Raw genomic sequence first — 15,339 nt, 5'->3', positions numbered from 1 at the left:
AGGCCGCGCGACACCCACGCTGTCACCGTCATTGTGCGGCCGCTTGCACCGGAGCCTGAGCTGGGGTTCACAGCCCTCCTGGCGCCGGGAAGCCCTCGCGGCCCGCAGGGAAGCCGCCGGGGTGGTGCGGGAGATTCCCGCAGACACGGTTTCTGAAGTCCCTAAATGTCTCCGCAGTCGTTTGCCGGTTTTCCCAACTTGACGGTCCGAGAGAGTGTCTTCAGGGCTGGCGCTTGTTTACCTTTACTTTCTGTTTATCAGGAGCTGTGTGTGTGTCATCCCAGCCAATAGAGTCCGGAAAAGAAACCATTTTCCTCTTCCCCAAATCTATGAATATCAGACGACAGGCTAGATCCTGTTACAGGCACTTTTAGACGAATTCGTTTTATTTTGGCTTGTCAACGATCCTTGGATAGGTTTTGAAAAGCCCCCCTTTGCCTGGTTTTTATGAATGCCTTGACCGTTCACTGAAGGTTTATTTTGCGACAGTTGAGTTCACAAAGCGGGATTAAGTGAAGTAAGGTGGGCAGGAGCGTTTGTAAAGTGATACAGAAATGTAAAGGAGTGAATTTTGTTCCAAGACATTGTTAAACCTGAACAACAGATGTTCTTATTCCAGGAATTTGAGTTGAAAACGCTTTGGGTTTGACCTTTAAGTTTATTTGACATCTTTTTCTTGCGGGTCTACTGTGTGCTGGGCTCTGTTTTGGTGCTGGAGATAGAGTGGTGGACAAGTCCTCATCTGCAAGTTTAAATCTACTAAAGCAGACAATAATATAATTTCCAGAAGCGGGTAAAGTGTGTGCGTGTGTGTGTGTGTTCTCTCTGGGCAGAGAAGTCGTCTTTGACAAAGCTCCTCAACCATTCCAGTCAGTTGTATTGTTAAATGGAATCATAGGAGGCATGTGGTAATTCTTCTTTACGGAACAGTGATTTTAAAATTTAATATATCATTAGGTGAAGCAACACAAATTAACAGCTTTAGGTATTATCATATTTGTTGCTCTAAGTTTACCAGAAGTTTTCAGAAATACTGAACCATTGTCTTCGCTGGGAAGGAGTAAATGAATCCTAAAAAATAGGATGTTACCTCATATCCTTGTAGAATTTAGTATTTTTATATGACAGTGAAACATCAAATGGTTTTCACATTGATTTAAGACTTACTCAAGACTTCATTAACAAACTGTGTGTTGTCTGTAATAGAAACTCTAAAAGTATACACTAGTCTGCAATATAGAGATATTTTCTTTAATGACTTTTAAAAGACTCCAGAAAGGGTTTTTTTCTTAATTTTTTAAAAATATTTTATTTATTCATGAAAGACACAGAGAGACAGGTGCAGAGACGTAGGCAGAGAGAGAAGCGGGCTCCTTGCAGGGAGCTGGATGTGGGATCTGATCCTGGGATTCCAGGATCACGCCCTGGGCTAAAGGCAGGCACTCAACTGCTGAACAACCCAGGGATCCCCAGAAAGGTTATTTTTATTTAGGATATTTCGAAAGAGGAGGAGAGGCAAAAGAGAAAGAAAATTCAGAATTGTACTTAAGCTAGAATGTACTAACTCTAGTACATTCTTCTAGAGTTAAGAATCTCAACAATATAATATAGGTAATAAAGAATGTAATCAAAATCAAAATAGTCTTATAACAAATTATAGAATGAAGTAAAAATAAAAGTAGAGATTTCAGTGCTCTCTTGAAATATAGTACTATTCTCTTATTTCCATTTGTTGTGTTAGACTTTAAAATTTTTAAGCAGTAGTTTGAAAATTATTTGGTAACTTGCCATACTAGATACTGGATCTGTTTTCTTTTCCTGGTTGGCTATATGTATCTCCAATTTAATGTGTTTTTTCTCACTGTTCTCTTTGAATATGAAACCTGTACTAGGGACGCCTGGGTGGTTCAGCCGTTAAGCATCTGCTTTCAGCTCAGGGCATGATCCTGGAGTCCTGGGATCTAGTCCTGTGTCGGGCTCCTGGCATGGATCCTACTTCTCCCTCTGCCTGTGTCTGCCTCTCTCTCTCTTCTCTGTCTCTCATGAATAAATAAATGAAAAAAAAAGAAAGAAAAAGAAACCTATAGTAAAGTAGAAGTTTTAAATATTTTTTCTGCCCAAATTGCTGATACTTTTTCAATTTGTATACTAACACATGTATATGCAAAGTACATTATACACACACACACACACACACACAACAATTTGCATTCTAAATATGTACATTTAGAAATGCTTGACTCCATTTACAAAATTCTGAAAATCTGAATGACAGTACTTCATCTGAATTTGGCTGTGAGAATTGTGGAACCACATGTACCTCCCTTGGTTTTTCACTACTTTCTGTCCATGTCCAGTGAAAGGGTGTCACCTCATGAGGGTGTAAGTGAAGATGTGAAGATGTTCAAACATGTTGGCACCCATAATTTTCATAATAGTTGTGTAATGTGCCTACCTTAACAGTTTTTAGCTAGATTTTAAGTTTCTCTCTTTTGTTAAATATAAATTAAATAAGGCAAAGCAAATAAATGATAGAGTATCTTTATTTCTGCAAACTATTTCTTAATAAACATTTTCTTGGCATATTCCTTTTTATTACTTATTTACTTATTTTATTTATTTATTTTTTAAAAAGATTTTATTTATTTATTTATGAGAGACACAGAGAGAGAGAGAGGCAGAGACACAGGCAGAGGGAGAAGCAGGCTCCATGCAGGGAGCCTGACATGGGACTCGATCCCAGGTCTCCAGGATCAGGCCCTGGGCTGAAGGTGGCGCTAAACCGCTGAGCCACCCGGGCTGCCCTACTTATTTATTTTTAAAGATTTTATTTATTTATTCATGAGAGACACACAGAGAGAGAGAGAGAGAGGCAGAGGCACAGGCAGAGGGAGAAGCAGCCTCCATGCAGGGAGCCCGACGTGGGACTCGATCCCGGGACTCCAGGATCATGCCCTGGGCCGAAGGCAGGTGCCAAACCGCTAAACCACCCAGGGATCCCTGGCATATTCCTTTTTAGACCAGCAGACTAGCCTTAGTGAAAACTAATCAGACATTTTTAAATTTGAGGAAAACTATTATAGGACTGATGTTATTTTTCTTTATTCATATGTATTCAGGGGTTCCTGGGTGGCTTAGTCAGTTGAGTATGTGACTCTTGATTTTGGCTCAGGTCATAAACTCGGCAACCTGAGGTTGGAGGCCTGCATTGGACTCCCCACTCAGCAAGGAGTCGGCTTGAGATTCTCCTTCTATCTCTCTCTGCCCTCCAACCCCACCCCCCCACGCTCGTATGTGCATGTGCAGGCTCTCAAATCTTTAAAAAAAAATTTTTTTAAAGCAGTATTTGGAATTCAGGAAATAATAACTTGGGCATAAAATGAAAATTTGAGACCAATAAAAGCAATAAGTATCTACTAAGTTGCTGGCTTTTTTTTTGTTGAATTTTTTTCCCCAATGTTTATTTGACATTAGAGGCCAGGTGGTTAAGCAAGCATTTAATTTGAGTTGCCATATCATCAATTGTTATACACTTAAATATTGTCACTACAAAAAGATAATAAATTAAAATTTTTTATTCTATTTCTAAAATTTAAAGATCAGTTTATCTTTTTAAGCTGAATCTAAGGAATGTTTTGTTTAAGGTTAAATATAGGAAGTCAAATATTTAAAAGTTGAATAAATTACTCTCCTAGATCTTTTTTTTTTTTTTAAGATTTTATTTATTTATTCATGAGAGACACACAAAGGCAGAAACATAAGCAGAGGGAGAAGCAGGCTTCCTGTAGGGAGCCCAATGTGGGACTTGATCCCGGGATCATGACCTGAGCCGAAGGCAGATGCTCAACCATTGAGCCACCCAGGTGCTCTATCCTAGTTCTTAATAGCCCTAAAATCAATGTACTTTATTCTAGTATTTCTTTTTAAAAATAACTGCTATAAAACTCAGAATATTTTATTTGTATGACAAAAGTTTTGTAAATGGTTTAGCGTTTAACTGTCTTCTCTTGTTGCTGCCAAGTATTTCGAAATACACTTTACAGAAATACTTCCCTTTTTGACTTTTATAGGGGTTCTTCACTTGAGGTTCACAGGCCTCCAAAGTGTCCAGAGAGAATTCAGAAGTTCTGTTAATTTTATCTTCATTGATCACTAATTGAAATGTAGCATTTCCTTCAGTTATAAATGTAGGCAACAACTCACAGTAGTATTATAAATATCTGTGGACTTGTTACCAAGTAAAATCAGAAATATTTTCTTAACACATTACAGTTCATATCTCAAGATATTTTTTATACTTTCCACTACTTTGAGATCATGATAGTTACTTAAAAAGCTCTTAAAGGAGCCTCTGGATGGCTCAGTTGGTTAAGGTCTGCCTTCGCCTCAGGTCATGATCTGGAGGTCCTGGGATCCAGCCCAGCCTTGGGCTTCCTGCTCAGCGGGGAGTCTGCTTCTTCTCTCCCCAACCATGCGCACACTCTCTCTCAAATAAATAAATAAAACCTTTATTTATAAATTTTATAAATAAAAAGCTGTTAAATATTATTTAATTTTGTTTATAGAGAAGCCCATTTTATTTTATTTTGTTCTTTTTTCCAAAATAAGTGAACTCTATAATTCCTGTCACATATTTCACTGGTCTTCCTAGTTACTTCCCAGCTGGTAACTATCAAGTTTGTTCTCTATAGGGATCCCTGGGTGGCTTAGTGGTTTAGCGCCTGCCTTCGGCCCAGGGCATGATCCTGGAGTCCCAGGATCAAATCCCACATTGGGCTCCCTGCATGGAGCCTGCTTCTCCCTCTGCCTGTGTCTCTGCCTCTCTCTCTCTGTCTCTCATGAATAAATAAATAAAATCTTTAAAAAAAGAAAAAAGTTTGTTCTCTATAATTAAGAATCTGTTTCTTGATTTGTCTCTTTATCTTTTTTTTCCCTTGCTCCTTTGTTTTAGTTCTTAAATTCCACATATGAGTGAGATCACATGGTACGATCTGACTGACTTATTTCACTTAGCTTAATACTCTTTAGGTCTATGCTTGTCATTGCAAGTGGCAAGATTTCATTCTTTTTTATGGTTGCATAATGTTCATCTATCTATCTTACCTTTTCTTTGTCCATTCATCTGTCATTGGACATTTGGGCTGCTTCCATAGTTTGGTTATTGTAAATAATGCTGCAATAAATATAGGGGTGCATGTATCCCTTTGAATTAGCGTCTTTGCACTTTTTGCATAAATATCCAGTAGTATTGGGTACTGGATCATAGGGTAGCTCTATTTTTAATTTTTTGAGGAGTCTGCATACTGTTTTCCAACTGGTTGTACCAGTTTGTGTTCCCACCCAACGATGCAAGAGGGTTCTTTTTTCTCCACATCCATGCCAACACTTGTTGTTTCTTGTGTTTTTTTATTTTAGCCATTTTGACAGGTGTGAGATGATATCTCATTGTAGTTTTGATTTGTATTTCCCTGATGATGACTTATATTGAGCATCTTTTCATGTGTCTATTGGGCATCCAGATGTCTTTGGGAAAATGTTTGTTGATGTCTTCTGCCCATTTTTAAATTGGATTATTTGTTTTTTGGGTGTTGAGTTGTATCAGTTCTTTATATATTTTGGATACTGACCCTTTATTGGTATGTGATTTGTGAATATCTTCTCCTATTTAGTGGGTTGCCTTTTAGTTTTGTTGATTCCTTCACTGTGCAGAAACTTCTTGTTTTGATATAATCCCAATAGTTTATTTTTGCTTTTATTTCCCTTGCCTCAGGAGACATATTTAGAGAAATGTTGCTATGGCTGATGTCAGAGAAATTATTGCTTGTGCTCTCTTCAAGGATTTTTCTGGCTTCAGGTCTTATTTTATTTTATTTTTTTTTAAAGATTTTATTTTTTTATTTATTCATGACAGAGAGAGAGAGAGGCAGAGATACAGGCAGAGGGAGAAGCAGGCTCCATGCAGGGAGCCTGACGTGGGACTGGATCCCGGGTCTCTAGGATCAGGCCCTGGGCTGAAGGCGGCACTAAACCGCCAGGCCACTGCGGCTGCCCCAGGTCTCACATTTATTTGAATTTTGAATTACATTTTGAATTTATTTTTGTGTATGGTGAAAGAAAGTGATCCAGTTTCAATCCCTCATATGTTGCTGTCCAATTTTTTCAACACCATTTTTTTGAAGAGACTGTCTTTTTCCCATTGTGTATTCATTCCTACTTTGTTGAGGGTAAATTGACCATAAAATTGAGGATTTATTTGGGGTTTTCCATTATACTGATCTATGTGTCTATTTTTGTGTCAGTATCATACTGTTTTAATTACTGCAGCTTGTAATATAACTTTAAGTCTGGAATTGTGATACCTCCAGTTTTCTTTTTCTTTTTTAAGATTACTTTGGGTATTCAGGGTCTTTTGTGGGTCCATATAACTTTTAGGATTGTTTGTTCTAGCTCTGTGAGAAATGCTGTTGGTGTCTTAATAGGGATTGCTTTAAATCTGTAGATTGCTTTGGGTAGTATGGATGTTTTGACAGTATTCTTCCAACACATGAGCATAGAGTGTCTTTCCATCATCTTGAATTTCTTTCATCGGTGTTTTATAATTTTCAGAGTACAGGTCTTTCACCTTTTAGGTTAAGTTTATTCCTAGATATTTCATTGGTTTTGGTGCAGTTGTAAATGGGATGTTTCTTTCTATTTTATTTTATTTATTTTATTTTATTTTATTTTATTTTATTTTTATTTTTATTTTTATTTTATTTTATTTTTTTATTGGAGTTCAATTTGCCAACATATAGCATAACACCCAGTGCTCATCCCATCAAGTGCCCCCCCTCAATGCCCATCACCTAGTCACCCCCACCCCCCACCCACCTCCCTTTCCACCACCCCTTGTTCGTTTCCCAGAATTAGGAGTCTCTCATGTTCTGTCTAAATGGGATGTTTCTTGACTTCACTTTCTGCTGCTTCATTTTTTACCATTTAGGAATGAAACAGATTTCTGTACATTGCTTTTGTATCCTGTGACTTTACTGAATTCATATCTTTGGTGCAGTCTTCAGAGTTTTCTATATTTAGTATCACATAGAGTTCTACTTCTTTACCATTTTGGATGCCTTCTATTTCTTTATGTTGTCAAATTGCTAGTGGCTAGGACTTCCAGTATTATGTTGAATAAAAGTGGTGAGATTAGACATCCTTATCTTCTTCCTGACATTAGAGATAAAGCTCTCAGTTTTTCACCCTTGAGTATGATGTTGGCAAGAAACAGATTTTTAAAATATTCTAATAAGTACTTCAAATTGGTTTCCTTTGTCATGTACTTTGTTCTGTGCATTTAAAAAGATTATTGTAAGAAGGGGTCCATCTGTAGGCTTCACAGACTCCTACAGGGGTTCATGGTACAAAAAAGGCTTAAAACTCCTGATAAGGGGACCCCTGGATGGCTCAGCCATTGAGCATTGCCTTTAGCTCGGGGCGGCGTGATCCTGGGTCCAAGGATGGAGTCCCACATTGAGCTCCCCACAGGGAGCCTGCTTCTCCCTCTGCCTGTGTCTCTGCCTCTCTCTCTCATGAATAAATAAATAAATCTTAAAAAAAAAACAGCCTCCTGATTAGATGACTACAGTGATTTTTGTGAAGATTTTATAAGATTGGTAAGTGACTAATCTTTTAAACTGACCAGTACTGTGTTTTAAAAAGTGGGGTTCCCAAGGGCACCTGGCTTACTCAGTTGTTGAGCAGCCAACTCTTGCTTTTGGCTCCAGTCACAATCTCAGGGTTATAGATGGAACCCTGCATGGGATTCCATGCTCAGCGGGGAGTTAGCTTGAGATTCTGTCTCTCCCTCTGCCCCCAACCCAGCTTGTGTGCACACTTTCTCTCTCTTGCTCTTCCTCTCTAAAATAAATCTTTAAAAAAAATAAAAAATGTGTGGTCCCCAGACTAACATTAGTATAATCTGGCAGTTTATTAGAAATATGTTCTGGGGTCCCACGTCTCTCTTGAATGAATAAATAAAATATTTTTTTAAAAAATTTAATTTTTTAAAGATTTATTTATTTATTTATTCATAGAGATGCAGAGAGAGAGAGAGAGAGAGAGGCAGAGACATAGGCAGAGGGAGAAGCAGGCTCCATGCACTGGGAGCCCGATGTGGGATTCGATCCCGGGTCTCCAGGATCGCGCCCTGGGCCAAAGGCAGGCGCCAAACCACTGCGCCACCCAGGGATCCCCTGTTATAAATCTTAATCCTTTTTTTAGTGTTGTTTTTGAATTTATATAGAGATGAGAATGTTTATTTATATCTTTCCTGAAGTTTGATCATTTTATTTTTGTATTTTGTGGAACTGGAGATGGCCTAGGGCAATAAATAGCTAAAGAAACTAGTTCTAACAGGGTACACAAATATGTTAGAAAATTGGAGTTAATAAAGTCAATTAGGGGTGCCTGGGTGGCTCAGTTGGTTAAGCAACTGCCGTTGTCTAAGGTCGTGATCACTGGGTTCTGGGATGGAGCCCCCCCCATCTGGGCTGCTCAATCAGGAGTCTGCTTCTCCTTCTGCCCTTCCCCCTGCTCATGCTTGTGCTTGCACATGTGTTCTCTCTCTCTCTCTCTCTGAAATAAATAAAATATTTTTTAAAAACTAAAAGTCACATATAACTAAGCAGTTGCTTTTGAATTGTTCAAAGGATGTTATTTTATTTTATTTTTTTAAGGGGGGTGGGGTAGGGCAGAAAGGAGAGGGAGAGAAAGAAAATTTTAAGCAGACTCAATGCCCAGTGCAGAGCCCAGTGCAGGGCTGGATCTTACAACCCTGAGATCATGCCCTGAGCCAAAATCCAGAGTTGAATTCATAATCAGCTGAGCCAGTCCCAGGTGCCCCTGGAAGGATGTAACTTTAAACCAGTTTTTGTGTTTGGGTACAATATGTACATATGTGCATGATCTCTGAAAAGCCCTAACAGGTACAGAAATAAAAATTTTAAGCCTGAGTTGAGAATTTTTCAGGGAATAAAATGAGGGAGATAAAATCAATTTCTTAAATTTATTTAAGTATTAATTTTAACCCCTTTACCCCCTTTTTGTTATTACGTGCTAACAGCACTCTGATACACTGCTGGGAAACTTCCTTTGGCAATTCATTAGGATTCATTAATGTACGTTGTGCGTTAGCTTATGCAGGGTTGTGAGTAGCTCTACCATACTCAATACTGAAATCCGTGGAATTTTATTTAACCTAAGACCACTGCTGGATTTTCTTGTGTAGGGAACACTCTTTTAAAGACCAACTTGGGAAATGCTGCCTTATAGTATGCAGTGTGACTTTTTGCCATTGACTATAATTTATTTAGGGGTTTATTTTGTATTTATATGAGAAAAACCAGTTAGCTAACAGTGATCCCATAGACCAAATCTGGCCACACCCATTTGTTTGCATATTGTTTTCATGTTACAAAGTAGTTGGAACTGAAACTACATAGCTGAGAAAGCTGAAAATATTTACTATCCTGGTCCTTTACGGAAAAAGTTTTTGCCACAGAAGTCAGTGATTAACCTGTACCCTTTTTAATAATTTTAACTTCAAATATAGTAAAAGGTTAAAATGTTTGAAGGCAGGATAGCCGTTACATAGTATTTACTGAATTACGTTTTTTTATAGGATTGAAATGTTTCATTAAAACGTGTGTTTTAATGAACATGCTTAACTTTTTTTTATTTTTTATTTTTTTAAAGATTTATTTATTTATGATAGACATAGAGAGAGAGAGGCAGAGACACAAGAGGAGGGAGAAGCAGGCCCATGCCGGGAGCCCGATGTGGGACTCCAGGATCGCGCCCTGGGCCAAAGGCAGACGCTAAACCGCTGAGCCACCCAGGGATCCCCACATGCTTAACTTTTTAAAGAATATTTGAAGTTTGTTTCCATTGTCTAGGATATTACCCCCCAAAGAGTCAAGGAGACAGATAAGAGTTTGCTTATTTTCATTGGTAGAAATACTGTAAGAATAAGAATGGGATGTAAATAGCCTTTTTCCCCTAAGGGTGAGGCAGATGTTGAACTGCTTATCTCTCACACTTTCAGAGCCACTCATTGTTATAACCTGGGTGGTCTTTCTTCACTTCCAAACAAGAGGCCCAGAAAGAAACATCTTTATGTACCTGGAATCTGTAAGAGGCCCAGGTCCGGCCTATTTTTATGGGGACTTTGCCTCTGATTGTGTCACTATTTTCTCTACCCTTTTGTTACTACTGCTGTGAAAACTGTAGCTTTTTCAGTCTCTTTATACTTAAGTAATTTTTGTTTTCAGGGAATTTATTGAAAGGATGTTAATATTTGATGTATAGACTAATAAATTTCATCATATTTCCAGGTATCTCTTGTGGCCGCATTCATATACCCGTTTTAGGAAGGCTCGGGACCTTTGAAACTCAGATTCTACGAAGAGCTCCCTTTAGAACCTTTACAGAAACACCAGCATACTTTGCATCAAAAGATGGCATAAGTAAAGATGGCTCTGGAGATGGAAATAAGGTATTTTATCTTTATTGGCATTTATATACATATTTGAGTTCCTTCAGGCAATTAAATGTAATAATAGTATTCTGTATCAGTTTATATGTTTTTTTTTTTTTTTTAAGATTTTATTTATTTATTCATGAGAGACACAGAGAGAGGCAGAGAGACACAGGCAGAGGGAGAAGTAGGCTCCATGCAGGGAGCCCAATGTGGGACTCAATCCCGGGACCCCAGGATCATGTGAGCCCTGAGCTGAAGGCAGAGGCTCAACCACTGAGCCACCCAGGCATCCCTGGCTTATATGTTTTCTGTAGGAAATGTGAAATATATAAAATGATAGGAAGAAGTTTATATAATTTTACTTTGTTTTAGTTTCAACCGTAAAATAGTTTTATAAGCATTGCACTTAGTCAGCAGTAGTTAAGATTTCTAACACTCCACAAAGTAATAAAGAAGCTTCGTTAAATTATCTATGCAGTCAGCACTCTGTAGATTGAATTAGGAATAGCCATAATTTCTGCTTTCACACAACCCTTTTTTTTTTTTTTTTTTAAGATTTTGTTTATTTATTTAGTCATGAGAGACACACACACACAGAGAGGCAGAGACACAGGCAGAGGTAGAAGGAGGCTTCATGCAGGGAGCCCGATGCGGGACTTGATCCTGGGACTCTGGGATCACGCCCTGGGCCAAAGGACCCAGGTGCCCCAACACAAAACTCTTAACAATACATGATAGTATAAACCCCACTTCATTCTTTACTTAAAAATTTTTGGTATCTCTGTGACTTAATGTTGGACTACTCTGTAGCTAGCAAGTAGATGATTGGTGATTGTATTGGGTCAGTGAATTATTACCAGTTTCTTTTAATATGTGAATTTTACTAAGACTTGAGTTAATGTTGTATGCAAGACAAAATGTTAGGTGCTTTCCTATTCACACTCGATCCTAATAGTGACTCTCTAAAGTAGGTAAAATTTTAGAGATGAGAAAAGTTAGATTCAAGAAGTTATGAGTCACTTTTTGTCATGATAGTAAGTCCTGATTCAGTTTCATTGAAATGTATTTTACCTGTAGTAACTTTTTTTCCTAGTGTTTATCGAGTCATGGAAAGAACACTTTATTACACAAACTCATACTATGTGAGGAAGGAATACATGTAAAATATATGTGTTTACTAGAACTGATTTTATTTTTGTGGTAAATAGATCTTTTGATACCAGTGATACTAGAGATGTAAATTATACTAATAATTCCATTCTAGAAATTGTAGAAATTGGGAAGCCCCGGGGTGCAGCGGTTTAGTGCCGCCTGCAGCCTAGGGCGTGATCCTGGAGACCCGGGATTGAGTCCCACGTCGGGCTCCCCGCATGGAGCCTGCTTCTCCCTCTGCCTGTGTCTCTGCCTCTCTCTCTCTCTCTCTGTCTCTCTATGAATAAATAAATAAATAATTAAAAAAAAAGAAATTAGAAAAATTGTCCGATTAATTACAACCTATCTTGCTTATATTTGTTACATTATAAAATGGTTGCCTGAAAGTAATAATTGACACTCTCTCTTTTTCTCCTTTACTAACATTAGAAATCAGCAAGTGAGGGAAGCAGTAAAAAATCAGGCTCTGGGAATTCAGGGAAAGGTGGAAACCAACTGAGGTGTCCTAAGTGTGGCGACTTGTGCACTCATGTAGAGACCTTTGTGTGTAAGTATTACTTCTTCTGTTGTTCTTTTTCTCTACCTTTTCTATAAATCATAGGCTGCATAGAAATATATATATAAAGATATATGGTCTTTCTGAACTTACATGATTCAGTCTTATGTTCACCAAATACTAAACATCCCCTGGACTGGTAATTCTTTGCACTGTGGCATAAAAAATAATATAAGAAGACTATTTCCTTCTTTATTTTGTGTGTGTTTATTTCAAATTTTGATTTTGTGAGTGTTCTTGGATGTAACAGTTGAGCTGTAGGAGAATGAAGGCTTATTTATTCTGTATTCATTCACTGTATTCTTTGAATAACTGTTGAGCATCTCATACAGCTGGAGAGGTCAGTCTTTCATATATTAAGGTATTTATCCTAAGTAACAACAGGAGGAAAGCCCTCAATTCTAGAAAGTATGATGATTATTAATGATTCAGACACTAAGAGCAGGGAGAAATCAGTAGTCTTGTTTTTGCTGTTAATGTCAGTACCTCTCCCTGGAATACAGATGCTACTGTAAATCTTTTGTTTCATGAATCAGATAACCCCCTACTACATGATTAGAGTTAATGGTAATGATTCAAGAGTAAATTACATTGTACTTACTACATGTCAGTTACTATATAGTCAAACTGTGAAAAAGTCAGTGGTGAGATTTGGCAGAAGTTTCAGTTTCTTATGATTAGCTGGAGAAGATTCTCTCTATTCTAATCCAAATCATTGGGATTTCAGTTACAGTTTCACATTTTTCATTGATATTAATTGGCCACTGTATGAAAAAGCATTGTTATGTTGTAGCATGTTTTTACACTTTTGGAAAGACCTTTTAAAGCAGTTCCATTCTGTAGGTGGAATGTTTGAGATTCTCTTAACATTGTTGCCTGGAAAGAGGTCAAAGAGAAGAATCACTTTGAATGAATACTAATTTGGTTGCAACATAAAATGAAAATGGTAGAACTAGATAATGTAACTTCTGAATAATATTTGCTATTAACAAATTTTGTGTGAAATAATAAAATTGCTAAAAGGTCTGAGAATTGCTCAATTCATAATGGCAGTGTCATAGTAACATATTTTTTTTTTTTGTAGAAACATATTTTAATCAAGAATTTTATCTTTTCCTCCGAGAAAGATTTCAATCTTTGTAGACTTAGAGAATAATCCTTTATAGTAGAAAAGGAAAGAAACTAATATTTAATAAACGCCAGTATATACAGTTTTATTCTCACAATCTTATTTTTGTCAGGATGTAGAATATCCTTAATTTATAAGCTAAGATTTATCAAGTTTAAATAACTCATCCATGGACACAGTGCTATGAAGATTTGCTTTTTGGAAGTTCTTATCCCGTACATTTTTAGCAACTGGAATTCTTTAGGGGTAAAGTAGCTCTTGTTGAGATTACATTTATTTTTTATTTTACACAGTATTTTTTTTCTTTCGTTCTTTTTTTTTTTTTTTTTTAAGATTTTATTTATTCATGAGAGACACAGAGAGAGAAAGAGAGAGAGAGGCAGAGGGAGAAGTAGGCTCCATGCAGGGAGCCCAAAGTGGGACTTGATCCCGGGTCTCCAGGATCATACCCTGGGCTGAAGGCGGCACTAAACCGCTGAGCCACCTGGGCTTCCCCCACAGTATTTTCAAAACTTGCCAGGTCCTATTAATCACGAGGGTTGTTGTTCAACATATAGATTCTCTTCACAAGACATGAGATTCTGTAGATTTTGGGTGGTATTCCAGAATATATGTATGTTTAACAATAAGACGAGGTGTGGAAAACACTATTTCTAATGTTATATAATCTACTCAAGGCTGAGATGGTTTCCTTTAGGAATTCTAATTGAGGAGAGGAATATGGGAGTAGAGAATGGGGACAAAAAAAGTAAAAGAGTAGTAGATACTTACATATTATTTAGTAAGCAAACATCTGTGAGACAGCCACTGCTAGGCTTAGAAAATAAACACAGATAAACATGACATTGTCCTGTCCTCTGGAATTTTACTGCATAGGAGTGATAGGACCTCAACAGTGAGACAAGGCCCTCCAGTCTTGATTTTTGCAGACCCATAATACAAGTCTCTTCAGAATGCATCTCTTTTGAATGCTGAGGATCTTCTGTGTCTGCTTACTGGAAATTCAAGAGTTTGTTGAATCTCGGGTTATTCATTTTGTTTGAATCTGTTTATTTGGTTATTTGTTCATAAACATCTTTTTATGTACTTTTTGATCATTTATAGTTCTTTTATGAACAGACTGTTTAGATAATTGTCCACTTTTTTGTCATTTTAAATTGTTTTTAATTGCCTGATGAATATATGTGTGTACCCCCCCCCCTTTATAAAAAAGGTAGAGGGACGTCTGGGTGGCTCAGTGGTTTAGAGCCTGCCTTCGGCCTGGGGCATAATCCTGGGGTCCTGGGGATTGAGTCCCACATCGGGCTCCCTGCATGGAGCCTGCTGCTCGCTCTGCCTGTCTCTGCCTCTCTCTCTGGGTCTCTCATGAATAAATAAATAAAATCTTAAAAAAAAAAAAGGTAGAACTTTGTAAAGATATATTTCTGTAATATATCTTCATCAAACGTGTAACTTTTAAGAAGCATAACTGGTATCATTTTCATGTTTTTATAGATTTTTTTTGTTTGTTTTTGTTTTTTTTATCATAGTCACACAGAGAGAGAGAGAGGCAGAGACATAGGCAGAGGGAGAAGCAGGCTCCATGCACTGGGAGCCCGACATGAGATTCGATCCCGGGTCTCCAGGATTGCGCCCTGGGCCAAAGGCAGGCGCTAAACCGCTGCGCCACCCAGGGATCCCAGATTTTTTTTTTCTACCTCAGCAATGTTTTAGGAGATATGTATGTTAAGACATATGAGTCTAGTCCTTTCCTTTTAATGTGTACGCTTCAGGGGTTTTTAGTATATTCATTAAATTGTTCATTCCAGAACATTTTTTTCACCTCAAAGAGAAGCCCCATCCCCCTTAAGGAGTCCCTTTCCACCCCTTGTCCCTGGCATCCCTGTCCCTGGCAACCATAAACCTACTTGCTGTCTCTATGGATTTGTCTATTCTGAGTACTTCATATAAATAAAGAGAATTGTATAATATGTAGCATTTTATGTC

The 15,339-nt window shown here is 37.7% G+C and overlaps 1 protein-coding gene across 1 annotated transcript in view; it reads left to right on the top strand.

Moving 5' to 3' along the window:
• CLPX (caseinolytic mitochondrial matrix peptidase chaperone subunit X) overlaps positions 1-15,339 on the top strand; it is a 43,757-nt gene that overhangs the window by 720 nt on the left and 27,698 nt on the right. The window contains exons 2-3 of the mRNA XM_077881502.1: positions 10,371-10,531; positions 12,098-12,215. Of these exons, the coding sequence (XP_077737628.1) occupies positions 10,371-10,531; positions 12,098-12,215 (279 nt within the window). The remainder of the gene's footprint in view (positions 1-10,370; positions 10,532-12,097; positions 12,216-15,339) is intronic.

Source organism: Canis aureus, chromosome 32 (genome assembly GCF_053574225.1).
Source record: "Canis aureus isolate CA01 chromosome 32, VMU_Caureus_v.1.0, whole genome shotgun sequence".
NCBI lineage: Eukaryota > Metazoa > Chordata > Mammalia > Carnivora > Canidae > Canis > Canis aureus.
This window is presented reverse-complemented; position numbering and strand designations above follow the sequence as displayed.